General features: G+C 46.3%; 1 protein-coding gene across 8 annotated transcripts in view; it reads right to left on the bottom strand.

The window, feature by feature from the left end:
• IKZF2 (IKAROS family zinc finger 2) overlaps positions 1-15,421 on the bottom strand; it is a 117,350-nt gene extending 101,929 nt beyond the window's left edge. For 3 of the 8 annotated variants that reach the window (XM_074548042.1, XM_074548041.1, XM_074548043.1), the window contains exons 1-3: positions 14,535-15,421; positions 11,788-11,836; positions 10,939-11,043 (exon numbers count right to left, since the gene is read on the bottom strand). In XM_074548042.1, the coding sequence (XP_074404143.1) occupies positions 10,939-11,043; positions 11,788-11,821 (139 nt within the window). In that variant the 5' untranslated portion in view covers positions 11,822-11,836; positions 14,535-15,421. Of the gene's footprint in view, positions 1-10,696; positions 10,861-10,938; positions 11,047-11,787; positions 11,837-13,129; positions 13,166-13,389; positions 13,448-14,534 lie in introns of those variants that run through there. The other 5 variants (XM_074548039.1, XM_014267001.3, XM_074548038.1 and 2 more) reach the window with 5 other exon arrangements.
• Between the last annotated feature and the right edge of the window lie 700 nt (positions 15,422-16,121).

Raw genomic sequence — 16,121 nt, 5'->3', positions numbered from 1 at the left:
TGGCTGGGGTGCTGTCCACCTGACATAGCATCAAACCTAAGGATCGCCCTGCATCCAGTCATTAAGGAATCCTGGATAATTATATGGCAATTATCACTCACATTTCTACTCTTTTCCTAAGGCTCTGTTGTTCTAGGCTGTTAAAAAGAACAGCCAGAGTTCTGGGGCAGGAATGGGTGAGCTGGGACACAGATAAAACATCCTGACATGAAGATGAGCAAGAACATTACAGAGCAGCACTATAGATTATTTCCTGGAATGCACTGCAGTTTGCTTTGGTTTTGAGTACATATGTGATATATATTTACTTGAGCAAAAAAATCTCACTACTATTGATTTCTCTATAAATATTTAATGGCTACCAGTCAGAAGGTAAATTTAAGTAACAATAGCACTAATGACATTAAATGAATGAAGCACTTTAAAAGTGAGAAAAAAGCAAACACTTCTTTCCAGCATTTTAGACCAAGAGCAGTAAGACAGCAACCTGAAACCATGTTAGATGCTGATAGCCTGACTCATGTCTGGTCTCACAGGCAGAGCAGAGAGGTGATTTTGCACAAACATCTCACAAAAAAGTAGGTTTTGCAAGCAGCAAACTTAGCAGAGACTGGCTTCCAACAACTTTTTCCCATGCATATGACATTTGAAAAGGGAGGTGCTAAATAGTTTTTCCTTCAGCCAAGGCACAATTCACATACCTCTTTCTCCTCTTCCTGGCTTCCTCGTTTCATAAGAATTGCACTTTCCTAGTATTTTTCAAGCCTGTACTTCTCTGTTGTATGTGGCTGAAACCCTCTCCAAGTGCCTTCCATTTGTATTACTGCACTGCACATGTATAGGCTTGTCAGCAGCCAGGGCTGGACACATTTTCCTATATTTTTCTTTGGCTGCCAACCTTCTCTACTTGATATTAGGTAATTTGGGGGCAGCTGATGGGTCACGGCATTCAGACTATGAGAACACTCTGGGATTCACATGTAGGTACACGGGATTTTAGAAAAATAAATTGTGCAATTTGTAAGACACAAATTTAAAAGAAGGCCAAGAATAAACTCACAGAGCTCTCAGTCTGCTAACATTATGTACTGCTTGACCCTTAAATACACAACCAGCACAACATTCTTCTGAACTCTTGAGAGCTACCTATACTCTGACAATTTGCAGTCACATACACAAATTATGAAGCTGACTGCCTCCCACCTACAAGAGTTGAATTCTTCTAAGATTAATTTCCCTACTTTTTCTCCACCTCTTCAGCCTAAAATTCTGTCCACTCATTTGTATCTCTTCAACTGGTGTTCTTTGTAAAGCTCTTAAAACTGAAAAAGCGTGATATAACAATGAAATATTGTGATATTACTTAGATTATCCAAAGGATAATAACCTACAGTGATAAAGGCCTGTGTATTTAAAGTAGGGAGAAAATTTCAAAGAGGGAGTTTCAAGTAAAGCTGGTACCCCAGATTGTTCCACCCAGCTGCACAGAGATGTGTCAGACTCACCCAGGAACTACCTGTGCTGGTAACAAGGTCAAAAACAACTGGTAAGGTTGACCCAATTTTGGGAGATTAAACTGTAAAACCATTACTTACAACTGCATTTAGGACATGCCTGAATCTGAGAGGTGATGAGGATTAAGGCACTGAGTAAATTTAAGGCCCAATGGTGTATTCTGAAATATTTCTGTACTCAGGCAGACTCTCCAGGGCTGCAGGAGAGAGGCCCCTCACCACGACAGCAATGCACATGCAACACAAAGCCTGCACCTAGGAAGGAACAATTAAAAGCAGTATGCAAAACTGCTAATTAATAAGATTTATTCTCCTTCAGGGGCCGTTATCTTGACAAGGCAAACCCTGCAGGATATCAATTTCTCAAGAAATAAGATTAAAAACCAAACGCCATTTTATTCTCTTGCTTGAGCTGTCTCCCTCTATCACAGACCTGGCTGCTAACCAGAACAAGGTCTTCAGTCTACTGCCACTCTTTCCTGGAAGCTTTTAAACCATCCACAACTTTAAGAGAACAGCTACTCTTCCTCAAATGAATAAATCTCATGTCTCTTCTGGGTAAAGAGACTTGCTGTTTTCATACAGAAAGAAGCGATTTCTTTCATTTTCAAAAGAAGGGAACTCACACCATCCTGTTTGCTGCTCCTTGGACTAAAGCAGATATTTAATTCACACTGCTGAAGTTTAAATGATGCACACAGAGTTACCAAAAACTCACTCAAGTTTGCCTTTTATGGCTAGCTCATTACCTAAAAAAGCCACTTTGCTTGCAAAAGGAATCATAAAATCTCCAAAAGCTAAGTCTAGAAAAGATTAGGTATGAATTCTCACAGAACTGCACAAAGGCATTCCCAAATCAAAGAGTAATTTTGATAAAAATTACCATGGACTTGAGCATATCACAGGGCTCTGCAGCCAGCATTTTGTGCCACTGACCAACATCAGTTTTCACGGACTGAGAGAACACATGCCCCTTGAGAAAAACCAGGACAACATCACTTTCTTCTGATGGAACTGGGAGGTTTTAAAGGTAGAGGGGGAATGCAAGGAGATCACCACTAAAAAGAAAACCGAGAAAACCCCAGCCTGATGCTGAAGTTCACAACACAGATACCTTTAGTTTTGTACAAGAGGAGGACCAGAGGGGATAAACAAGAAAACCCCCCATGGGAATGTAAGGCTGTGTCACGAGTGCGGTTTAACGGCCAACGGAGCATCGCTGCCGTAAGCCCTGCCCAGATCTTCCATTTGCTGCAGAGGAAACCCAGCCCACCTCACCTCCTCACACGAGAAGGTTCCTAGCAAAAAAAGATGGTGGTAGGACAGGCAACAAGGTGAATGGATAAACAAGGTTCATGTACTTCAGGGTTTCCTACCTTCTTTGAAAAACATTTGAGACATCCAATGTCTCCAGGACAAAGGGCCTGACAACAGCAGCACCAAGGTGTGGCTGCACCTTCTACCCCACTCATGAAGTTTCAGCATGGACAGTAGCACCAAGTCCTCCAAAGGGTTCTCCAAGCCACAGACAGGACAGGCACCTGAATATTCACACTGATCTTGCCCTTCTCTCTCCCCTACTGCAGTGACTACACCTGTGCCCAGAGCAACCTCACAGGAGGTAGGTACCAACACCACAGCAGGAGTAGAGGCTAGAAAAAACCAGTCTGTGCAGCTTCTCCAAGTAACATGAAACCATGGTGGGGAGAGCAGACAGGTCTGCAGTGAATCAGATTCCCTGGCTCATGCCTTGTGTAAAGCCCACAGTCTGCTAAGAGGGGGTCCTACCTGTGTAGAAGAATGATACACTTCAACTCCTCTTTTTTTTTACTACCAACTGATAGACACAGATATTCACACCATCCACACTGGGGATGGGAGCATGGTTTGGCCCTAGGACTGACCTCCCTCCCCATATGTCAGCACATGCCACAGTTGAGATGGCCACAATGCACAGAGCATCACCACACAATTTCAGAAGGCTTTAAGCATTTACCCACGCACAGTCACACCTCACCCCTTCAGAAGGCTTCAGGCACTGCCCACACACAGTAACACCAGGGCACCTCAGCAGGCTGCAAGCATCTGCCCTTCTTGTCCTTCAGCCCAGCCTTTTATCCCCTCCTGTTGATGCCCTGCCCCTGTGTGCCCTCTGTTCCCTTTGGTGGTTGGTCAGTGCCCCTGGGCACTCCATGGCTCGTTCCCTTCAACAGCATTCACCTGTCCTGCACAGCTGTGCCCACTGGGGATGAGGCTGGGTCAGTCCCAATCACCACAAACTCTGTGCCTATACCCATACCTGAGAGGACACAGGGATCTGACCACCAGCCTGAGCTTCCCCAAAGGGAAGAACAAGAGTCCTGTGACCTCTCTGGACAGGACAAACACAGAGAAACCATGAGCTAAAGGAGCTCATACAATGCACGCAGAGCCCACTACCTCTGTGGTGCTATGCCATGGCCACACAGCGTTACAGGAATAAACCCCCAAACTGGAAAGAGTTTTTAAAAATAAGAGGCAGATAGAGAGAGCAAAAGTCAGTTAAAAAACCCAAAAAAGACATTCTAATTCACAGAAGCTGACATGACCTATCAGCATAGAAATGAGGGGGATCAATCAAGCCCATGCTTTTCCAGGAACAGTGCCTGCTGTTTTACGGTACTTTCCAATGTAACACCTGTAACAGCACTTGCAGGTGACCCTGGCAGCCAGGGCTGTGCTCAGAGCTGGAGCTTCTGCCAGCATCTCTCTGCCTGTGAGGGATTACAGTTCTTCAAAGCCACAGGCTGACACAGCAGTGCCAGCAGAAGCCGGTAATGTGGACCTGGCTCCAGATCAAGGGCACATTTTGCTGGCCAGTGTGAATAGGGGCTCGTCCACACACAGACCTGGCAGTGCTCAGTGGTGTGGGAAGAGTTAAAATTCCACACATACACCACAACAGGGTACTTTAGGACCACCACAATTATTCCTGTGCAGGACAGGAAATAAACTGCACTGGTATTAAGGTACTTCTGAGTGCATCTCATTGTGGGGCTGCAAAAATTAAATGCGAAATAACCCCTAAGCAAAAAGATATCGTAAAAAACATCCTACTTTTGACAAAGGCTAACATGTACCATCCAAGTCTCCATCCTAAGCGATCTACAGCTTCTGTGATTCAGAAAATAAAAGGCAAGAGGGGAAAAAAAAAACCCACAGAAACATGAAGGGACTCCCTACAATGACCAGAATTTGGATAAAAACTGGGCCTCAGGTGACCTAGCCCAGAGCCATATCTGTCATGTTCATTGCTTCTCAGAGATAATCCAGCTCTGCTTCCTTCCATTGGGATGCAGCCGTCAGCTGCCTGGACCCCAAACAAGAACCCACTGCCCTAGGGAAGGGACAGCACACTCTGGCACAGGCTCCTCCCCTGGGCTGGGAACAGGTCTGATACTACACAGAGCAGTGGCTCAGCCTTATCTTCAATTTTCTACAGAATTTCAGAACAGGTCAATTTCAAACCTGTTTCAAGGTGGGTTCTTCAAGGATTTTCATTCACGGGGATTACTGAAGCAAAAGGCAGAAATGGAGGCTCTGCCTTTTCCTCACAGAAAGAAAGGCATCACTCCTTCAGGGCGCCCTCTTGGTACTGGAAGGTTGAGCACTGCTCACCCTCAGTTCTGCACAAAGGTAGCACAAAAAGTTGCATTTCCACCTCTAAAACTTATTCCTGCAAATCATCCTTAGCTGAAGGACTAGACACAGCCTGTGGCCCACAGGAACTAGAAACAAGCCTTTGAACCAATTTCCTGAGAGAAGATAGCCATTGATTTCAACAGGAACAACACCTTCCCCCAGATTCAGGGATGGGAAACACAGAACACTCTCCTCCAACAGGTATCTTGTCATCCAGCTGCCATCAAAGTGTCATATTTCATGGAAGATGAAGATTGTTCTTTTCGTTGGCATGTCTGAAAAGGAACTGAAATTCCAGAAGCAAACACTGAAAATTTGCTGACTACAAAGCTAGCAGGAGCACAGTGTTGTAACAGGGTGTGTACCAGGGAAAGTTAACTGAACCTGACAGTCCAAGAGAATAACAGAAGCTTCCCAAGGAAGGTGTGTGCTGCAACAAAGCCCTGGCAGATGACCTTTCAAGGGACTTCCATCAGAATGAATAAAAACCTATTTAATGAGATTAACTGATCATTTCACTCCACCCTCGTTATAACACTCACTGAGAGGGAGGAATGTTTTTGCAGCTGAGTGTGCAGCTCCATAGGGAATGCCAGGACTGTGACAGAAGACAGGAAAAACACACAGGAGCCCTTCACCATTGCAGTGTGGGCTACAGATACTCAAACACCAACTCACTTCATACTCTGGGTTGGTTTACATATAGACTTCATATCAGAGGAACTATTTCATGGTTTTAACCACGTCAGTGTGAAAAATCTGAGCTGATGTGGATAAAGCTATAACAATTCAATGCACATCCCAGGAAATGCTTAATTTCCAGTTAACCCTTTCCTCTGTTTGGGTTGTAGTTTTTTTCAAAAAACACAGTGTAACACTACTTTGCAGAGCTTTGGTTTCTTAGGTGTGGAAAACCCTCCTATTTCTGTTAAAATCCTGATGATTGCCTTTCCATTTAATATTTTTTCTTCTCAAACTCCAAGAAAGCTAAATGGCTAAAACTTTGATTATCACTACTGCCCTGGCAATTCCCAGGAAGTCTGAGGATTTAAGACTGAAGCAAAGACTGTGCTCTTGTAAGTGCCCAAGGAGCTCACTTCTTATAGTTCCCTGCCACACTTTATTGAGCTCATCCCTCATGTCTGAGCTCATCTTGCCAAAGTCCATCTTCACTGTCCTTCAACCTGCCAAACCACAGGTACATCTGTATTGGGCACCACCGTGCAATTCCACAGCTGAGTGCTAAAAAATCAAAGTGTCAAGGCTGCAAAGTCAGACACAAAGGACTAGAGGGCATCTGAAGTGACTGTCAAAAGTCCACCTGCCTGCACTGGGGCAGGAGATACCCAGTCCAATAAATGCTGCCTACTGTATTCCTTAAAGGCTGCTAAGGAAAGAACATTCCTCAGCATCTCGAGGTGATGAGGTCCAAGTTTTCAGCACTTTCCAAGATATTTGGAAGAAAAGGAGACCTGAATCCCCAGCTCAGAGCACAGCAGTTTGGCTGCCAGAATTCTTCATGCCCCAGTGCACACATCAGGGGAGTGACTGCCTCAAAGCACTGATTCAGTCCCTCTCTGCAACCACCCTCCCTAAAGGAAAGCTTCCATCACCTCATCCTACTGAAAAGCCCACAACACATCCTGAGCCAGGAAAGAATCCCAGAGCAAGGTTCAGCCTCACATGCCTGGGAGTAAATTCTGGTGGTGACAAGGCTTGCTTGCCACGGAGCTGAGGCATGGAGCAGCTTTTAACTTTATGCGGTTTCATTCCAACAGGAATGAAAATTCCAAATTCGGGCTCCAGAATTACATTTCTTTATCCTTACAGATGCACCGATACAGCTGTGGTAAGTGAAACTCTCTGCTCAGGACAAAACAGGAGTTTTATGACAACTCAGGCTTCAAAAATGAAAGTGATCAGGAAAGATTTGGGGCTTTGATGCCACAAAAAAAAGTACAACCGACAGTCCACCCTGATCACTTGTAAAATAGCATTGGCTACATTATAATGAAACCTTGCCCGAGTTCTCTTTAAACAGCACTGCTGAAATCATCCCCACTTAGGGCTGCTGTCCCAATTAGTGATCTCGTCAGACAGCACAATCGTTCCCCACCACGGAGAAAACGCCATCACCTCATTATTTCCAGCAGCAGAGTCAGCCGACGTGGCTTATTCTCTTAATGAATTAATTCTCATAACTTACTAACGCTTCCAGCTACTATAAACACCTCCTGAAAGCACACCACAATTTTAATCGGTTTCAAACATCAGATGTTGGGTTTGATATTTATGATTGTTCTGACTCTGTTTCATTTAAGGACTCCTTTTGTCTATGAAAGCAAAGATAAGAAAGTTAACTGGGACACCCACTGTCAAGGCTCTAATTTAAGGGGAAATTGCCTTTGTCACTGACTGTCAGATGCTAATAGCTGCTGCTACTATTTTCCCTATGATAGCAGGCCAGTGATCTTAGAGAAGTGTCCTTCATCCTATACAAAGCAATGATTGAGTCAACTAATTGAACAACTGTGCCCCTGCAGTTTCTAAAGCAGACATTCCTCTAAGTCCATTTTAACCTACAGGAAAAAAAATGTCTCTAATAACTGGAGTAAGAACTCAATGTGGCATTGTGGGGAGGTGACTGGGAATTATTTCTTTTTAAAGCCTCTTTTATAAGGATTCCCCATTAGCCTTTAATTAGCATGCCAGCTCCTATTCGGAGGTTTCTGATCACTCCCAGCCCAGTTCAGCGCTCACAGACAGGAACAGAACAGACTCCCTTGAACTCTGTGGGGTCTGTGGGGGGGCTTAGGGCCATGCAGGGAACTCTGTAGTACCAACACAAAGTTAATTGAGCAAGCCTGTGACACCCAGCTCTGCCTGTCAGCCTTTGTAAGAGTTTTCCTACAGAAGATCAAAAGAAAACCTGGACTTCCAGATTTGGGGCTATGTAAATATATCATCTGTACTCAGCAGGTGTAACACTAATTCATCTTTTGCTGTAGAGAACAGTGAGATGATCTATCAACCTCTTCGGTTTGACTATTTACATGTATTTTAAATCTTTGCTTACATAAAACTAGAGTGAAGTATTTTAGAACAGAGCATCTGCCAACACACATGCAGTGCTCTGCTAAAGGCAGGTATATGTAAGATCATCAGTTAGCTATGACAGGTGATTTAGTGTGATTCATCTTTCAGGATCATCTCATTCACAAGGAAAATGGAGTGTCATCCTCGTCCATAACCTACAAATACCATCTAGATACTTGAAAATGACAATAGGTTAAAGGATGCAGCAGCCAAAATATTCGACCCAAACCCTTTTGGAATAGAACCTGAAAACATCAGTAATCCAGACAGAACTACTAACACAGATTGCCAAGGGCTAATGAACACAGAAAACTCTTTACCCAGCACATAATTTTGCTGTTGCTGGGAGAGCACTACTCAGTCATTTCAGCACAGATCCAAGAAATTTCCTTCTTTTGGTGTTTCTCCTCCTGAGCCAGACACAAATTCTGACTAAATTAAGAGCTGTGGTTCAAAACAATTCAGTGGAAGGCAAGAAGAACAAAGGTCAAAGCTTAGATCTCTACCTTGCAGGTGCACATCCAGAGCACACAGCCAAAGAGGGCCATGTGGTTCTGGCAGTGACTGACAACCCATCCAGGAGTGAAATATTTGGGGTCTGCTCCCCATATCACCTCCTCCACTCCCAGGTCCTACCCAGCCAGGATGGCCCACCCTGGGCTTTGCTGTAACATCAGCCAACATCACTTAATTTCCAGCAACCCCCTGGAAATCAAACCAGTCTGAAGCAGAACACAGCCACTGCCTCTACCTAAAACAATGGATGATGGGTCAGTCCACTGGGAGCTACTAAATTCACATAAAATATTTCAAACAGCTATTCCATCTCTATCCTTCTTTTTACAACATCAAAAAAAACCCAAAAGAGTATTTAAAAAGAGGTGCAGGCCCCTGAGCTACCACACCTTTAAAAGGATTTCCTGTGCCCCACAAAACAGGTGGAAAGCTCTAAAGCCCAGCCTGGCGATTTAGCCTACACATGCCAGATTCAAGATTTGGCCAAAAACCCTAAATGAACCAATGTAACAGCTGCCACAAAATCCCACAACCTCTGATCAATATCTTCCATGTTTAAGGCAGCACAAGCTGCCTCTGTGCAAAACAATCCTAAGCCTGCAAAGAGTAAATAAATTACAATAAATTTCAGAAGCTTGGGAAACTGTGGCAGAGCCCTTAATTTTTCAACAGCAGCATATCCTAATCTCAAAGCATTTGAGAAACCTATGATAGGCCAAAAAGCTCCTCTTAAAAAAAATAAGATATCCACCAAAGCTGCAGATACGTATGTGTTGCAAAGAACCAATGAAGTTTAAAAACCATTGAAAATGTTAACACAATAATCATGAAAATACTGAGTGTGTTAAAGCCTTTTGCATGACTTCATTCTAGATCTTTTTATTCCTAATTTGACTTTGGTTTTCAGTCTAGATTATAAAGAAGATTTAAAACACAGATACTTTTTTCCCTTCCAATGAAGCCTTCCCATTAATAAAAAGGAAACAAAGAAAATGAAGAAAGTGAGTAGTAAAACTTTTACAACATAATAAAGTATATCAGAATCCCAGTGCAGCACAATTGGAATTGTCTAAAGATGCTGAATTATGGGTGGTTGTCATATAAAGTTCAGTCCATGGTATTAGAAATCATATTCTCCAGCAACATGTATATAATTGAGAGATCTTCATAATAACCCTCAGTTTAAAGGCTCATAAAACTGCGCTTTACCCGTAATTTGCAAGAGGAAAGGATTCTTAAAGGAAAGTAACATCTTTTTCTCAGAAAGACACTGAAGGCTGTGCATTTTTAATCAAGAAAACCTAGAAGCTCTCTCTCTTTCAGAGGGTCTTGTAGGGCACTATACTAACCCTGGGTTTAAATAGATAAATATGTATCTGTAGTACACAGAAAACTGAAAGAAAATGAGTGTCACAGAGAGGAACACAAAGTATGTGGAAAGCAAAGCGCGCTACATTTTTTCAGGACTATAAGTGCAGAGGTTACATTAAGGTAAATATCTTGTAACACTGTAGCCAACACTTAAACAAGGTAGGGCACTCACACACAGAAAATGAAGATTGTTGCATTTATGAAATTGCGTAAACTACATTTATCCACCTCCCATATAGAACAGGAGAATAATTCTATAAATATTACCAGCTCTTGACACTCTGTGCAGATTTCCTAAACTCTCAGTTTCTACCCGACATTCTAAACCAAACTCCTTTCAGTTTGTTAAAATCAACTTTAGTTTTGTAAATAAAATTTGTTTGTTTTCAAATAAAGCTACTTCAAGCTGTTTCAGGAAGCAAAGAAAGTAACAGTAGTAATAATAATAACAATTTCTATTTGGATTTCAGACCCTGAGGAAACAAAAGTAGCGCAAGTCAACCCTGGTGTTTTCCTACCTGGAGCAGGTACGGACCAGCTCTCAAATGCCACCTTGGGATAGTTCAGACTAGCAATCCCATTCATGTTTAGATGAGACACCAGCACGAACAAGAACCAAAAAAAAAAACAAAAAGAAACTTTTCCCTGTCCTCCTCTGTTGTTAGCAATGCCAATAGCACTGGCTAGGACCTAAAGGGAGGACCAGACCAAGGCAAGCCAACCCTGAGCTAGAGAGAACCAGGCTTAAGAGGAGACTTACTGCCTGCCATGTGACAGGGGGAGGTGTGCTGCCCATTGGGAGTGCTAGAGGTGAGGTCGATGGCCATGCCGCAGTGCTCCCTCTCAGGCGAATAGTCATTGTCACCTGCGAGCACAACACACGTCCCGTCAGTTTGTCAGTTTGTATCCCTTCTTCGGGAGAGATACACAAAACTCGAGAACCACAGCCCGCTCGCTCTCCTCACCCCTGCCCTTCCCTCCTTCACCAGCGGGGTCTTCCAGAGCCTCTCACACCTCTCAGTTGCCCAAATAACATTTGGCTGATTTTAAGAGCCCCCTCAAAGCTACTGTCTGAACAGCACCCTATTTATTACTCAGACTCCTGCAGCAAACTTTGTCCCAGCTGTTGGTTTTAAGTAAGTTAGGATTACTTTTCCATTAGCAGACAGAGACAATCCAGGCTGGGCAAAGGAAGACTGGAATAGTAATTCACCAGACCTTCATAGGGTCTGTATGAATAGTAATTCATACAGACCTTCCCCCAAAAGCTCTGGGTTAACTGACTGTTGAACAAAGCATAACAACCCCACACAGAAAACATAGAGAAAGGCATAAAAAGTTTTTGGCTGCAGTTTGAATTTCTGGAGAACAACTCTCTCTAATTTGCAAAGTTCATTCACCCTCAGCAAATACTTAAACCTAGAGATAATCACCCATGCACCCATCCCCATGCATGTCTCAGTCATACAGAGAATTTATACTTAAATGCTACTAATTCAGTGTCAATGCAGACACTGTACACAAGCAAGCTAAACTTTCAGGTTTCTGCATTATGCAAGGGAGAGTAGGAAAAGAAAAGTAATTCAGAATAATCAAAATGACTACTTACATGTAATATATCCATCAACAGCCTCTGCTTCCATAGTCAAAGTGCAGTGCTGCAAGGCAGAAAAGTACACCCTCAGAGACGCCTGTCAGTATCAACCATTAAATGATTAAACTTACTTAAAGCCCTAAGTAGTTGCCCATTTTATTGCTGTTGCAACCACTGCCTAGAGAAACACACAAGTGCACTGCATGTGCTCGTTTGCAAATCACTGAACTCTTCCTGTAAATTATGTGAGCAGACTTGCAGCTGCCCCTGCCCAGGTGGCACCTGGATCATCCTGGTCTGACCATGCCTCTCTCTCTCTGTGCCCCACTCACGTTTTTGCCTGGTCTGAGAGTTTTTTTCCTGACTTTCTTCTTGTTTCTTCAAGCTGGGATGGTAATGCTTTATCAATTATCTGCAGCCAGAAGAGACTTTGAGGATATGGATATTACTAGCAATTGCTCTTTTCACACACACTGCAAGACACTGCCTCCTGGTCTAAACAAAATAAACCCTCCCGTGTCCATTCCCCTTGGACACAGCTGTTCCAGCTTTGTCCCACACCTCTGTGTGTGCACACACCTGTACACACACCTGTTCACTCTAACCCTATTTATTTGCCACAGCACAGGGCCAAACATCACATTTCATACTCCCAGATCACGCATTTTGTGGTGTGAAGCAATCTTAAAGTTTCTGGAAGCACTTTGCTGACACAGAACAAGCTATTACTTTCCCGAAACCCAAGTAACTGTATAGAATGACACCCCCTAGCTATCATTTGATATATATTGTGGGGGGGAGAAGAAAAAAAAAGGAGAGATCAATAATCATAACTATGTTCTTTTAAGTAGAAAAGTTAAGAATCTGACATGACCAGAGGAAAATTTTATTTCCTCTCTCCCTCCATGGCCTCTTTTTTTGCCTTTAGTTTCAAAACTCTCACTGCACCAGGCAGCTAAATTATTCACAATGAGCCATTTCTGTATTGATCGCCAAGTATATTTAGCCCTGGCTCCTGGAATTTCTCCATTACTTACTGGAAAACAGGCAGCTTCACTTCTTGTCTCCAAAACCACTTCCCTCCCCCTCCCTTAACCCTCTTTCCTTCCCTCCCTCCCCACTCCCTGCCTTTCCCCCAATAAATAAATACTTTTCTCTGTGCTCTTCTTTGGTATAAAGCAGATCAAATTCCCAAGGCATTCAGAACATAACACTTAAATTTCAACCTGCCTAGCTGCTACCAAACTCTCTTCAATTACTGATTTTCACAACTCTTAAAAAAGAAATCTCAAAAAAAAAAAAGGCAAAAAAAGTTTTCAGAACAGGTAAGCCACTTCCTCAAGCCCTTCAAAATTACCTTATCTTCCCCCTAGTCCAGGTAGGCAGGCACACACTGAGAAAAAGAAAGAAACATCAGAAGCAACAGGGAAAGATCATCCCAGCCAATGAAGTGGAAGGAAAGAAAGGGGAGGAAGGGAGGAGGAAGAGAAAGGAAGACAAAAAGAAACACAGAAACATCCATAACCTAAATTAAAACACGGTTTGAATTTTATTTTTTTATTTCTTCAATGGGGAGAGGAGGAGGAAGAGGAGAGGGAAAAGAAAAAGTTTGGTCACCATTTTTAGGCTGGTGATGGCAAATCCCAGCTGCTGAGCCTCTCCACAAGGAATGGAGGGAGAGAGTTTTGCTCGAGCTGAAGACACAGAAAGATGGAGAAAGTTTAAAAAAATGTTTTTTTAAAGGCAGGGGGAGAAGAGGAGGGGGAAAGAGAGACGGGGAAGGGGAGAGGGATAGGGGAGAGAAACTCGCCCCCGCCACTTACAGGTGGGGCATGCGGAGCCGGGGAGCCGGGAAGCCCCGGGATGAGCCGGCGGGGAAACTCGCTCAGGAATGGCACATACTTTGAAGGAAGATGAAGAACAAAAAAAAAAAAAAAAAAAAAAAAAAGAGGGAGAGGGAGGGAGGGAGGTCAGCCGGTGCTACAGCAATGCGATTAACTAGCGCGGGGAGAGAGAGAGAGAGAGAGAGAGGAAAACTTGATCCACCGGTTCCTTACGGATTCCACGGGATCGGGGGGGAGCGGAGGGATTGCGGGGCGGGATGAGAAGAGGGGATGAGGGGGCGGGATGGGAAGAGGGGGGCCCGGCGGGCGCACTCACACCCCGCGCAGCAAAGCCGGGCCAACTTCCCCGGAGCGCCGCTCCGGCCCTGGGCGACGCCGGGCTCCGCGCCTCATCCTGCCTCTCCCCGCCCCTGCCACAACCTGTCAAAGTCATGGAAGTCCTGCCTCGCTTGTCATTTTATTCCCTTTCCCCCCTTGTCCCCGCCGCAGGCCGCAGCCCCCCGGGGGCGCGCAGGTGGCGGCGGGCGCTGAGGGAAATGGCAGCGGGGCCGGGCTGGGTAACGGACCGGCGAGACCCGCCGCGGCTTCTGCCCCTGCTGCCTTCTGCTCTTCGTGGGGGGTTTTTCGTTTGCTTGGCTTGTTGGGGCTTTTTTTTTAATTTTTTTTTTAATATTTTGAGCTAACAGCAACAAGTCATCGGCGCCCGCGGGGATGCTGCACAGCCGCGCTCGGCTCGGGGACCCTCCGCACACACAGACCCGCACGGACGGACCGAGCCCCGCGTCCCGCCGGCCCCGGAACGGAGCTGTCCCTCCTCCCGCCGGGGAAGGGGGACCGGGGAGGGAGAGGAGAGGAGGGGAGGAAGGGAGGGGAGAAAGAAAAAAGAAAGAAATAATAAGAAGCCAGGCGCAGATTTACCTCAGCCGCGCAGGCAGTGAGTCAGTTCCATCCCCCTTTTGTTTGTGTGTTTATTAGTGTCGGCTCCCTCTGCCCAGTGGAGGTGTGTTTGTGCACGGCAGTTGGCTGTGGGGGGACTAAGGCGGCGGAGGAGCCGTAGCTAAGGGTAATCCTGTTTTTACTTCCTCCATCTTCAGAGAGCAGAGGGTTAGCCTGGGACAGCTGGTCAAACCCCGAGAAACCGATCCGGCGGCGGCGGCGGCGGCCGCTCTCCCTCCCTCTCTCCCTCCCACAGACACACACACACAGAGACACACACTCATTCGCTCCCTCCTTCACACACTCCCTTCCCTCCCTCACACACAGATACGCGCACACCCTGCCTGACACACACACACACACACACTCCCTCAGAGATACGCGCACTCCCGCACACCCATACACACCTCCTCCTTCACACACACTCCCCCACACACACACTGTCCCTCCCTCAGGCTCAAACCCACGCACACTCATTCACTCCCTCCCTCACACTCAGTACCCCCCCACGGGCTCACACTCTCTCCCTCACACATTGTCACTCCCTCACTCACACTCAGCCCTGCACACACACTCACTCCCTGACACTCAGGTCTCCCCTCAAAGTCCCTCACACGGACACACTCGCTGCCTCACTCACACTCAGTCCCTCACACGCACAATCCCGCGGACACTCATCCCTCGCACACACTCACGCTCAGTCCCTCACACACACACACACACTCACACTCCCACACTCGCTCCCCCCTCCACCTTCAGACCCCTTTCCCGCCCCGCGGCGCCTCAGCCCCCGCGGGGCCGGCGCGGCGGGGGGCGGGTGCCCGCAGCCGGCGCGAGGCCGCTCAGCGCGCTCGGCAATCGATTACAGGACAAGTGCGGCCGCCGCCGCCGCCACAGCGCGCGCCCCGCGCCTCACGCGGGCGGGCGGGAGCGCGCGCCCTCAGGGCACGGCCGCGGCCCCTCAGGGCGGGCACCCCCCGCACCCCGCCGGCAGCCGCCGCCCAGGGGCTCCCGCCGGCCGGCCGGGCGGAGGGACCGGCAGAGTCATGATTCAGCACTTTCTATTTATAACCGCCCGGGGGGCGGCCCGGCGTGTTGCTTAATTAAACATTCGCGGCTGATACGAGCGGAGTTTCCGCGTGGAGACGGCCCGGGTGCGAGTAAAGCCTCTATGTGGCATTCCAGCCCGGTCCCGGGAAGTCGGTGTGTGGGAAAAGTGTAAAAACCAGCATTAATGTTCTGAGGGAAATCCTCTTGCTGCCCTACAGCCAGGGCTGAAGGAATGAGCCCGAGTATTTCCCACAGCGAGGGGACATCCCCACACTGAGGGGGCACCCCCTCAAACCCCCCTCAGGGGCTTGCCCCAGCCCAAGTCTCTTGTCCAAGGGTGAATTTTTGCTATGCTTCCTCACAGAAGTTTTCCCTGCTTTCCACAGGTCCTGGACCAGGTGCCAACAGCATTGTCCTGCTCTCTTCTCTTTGAGCTGCTGGGCGCTGGTGACCCTGGTAATGAGGCACCAGAGTTCATGGCCCATTGAGAAGCTGAGGTTGAAATTATGACATTTCAAT

This window comes from Zonotrichia albicollis, chromosome 10 (genome assembly GCF_047830755.1).
Source record: "Zonotrichia albicollis isolate bZonAlb1 chromosome 10, bZonAlb1.hap1, whole genome shotgun sequence".
NCBI lineage: Eukaryota > Metazoa > Chordata > Aves > Passeriformes > Passerellidae > Zonotrichia > Zonotrichia albicollis.
This window is presented reverse-complemented; position numbering and strand designations above follow the sequence as displayed.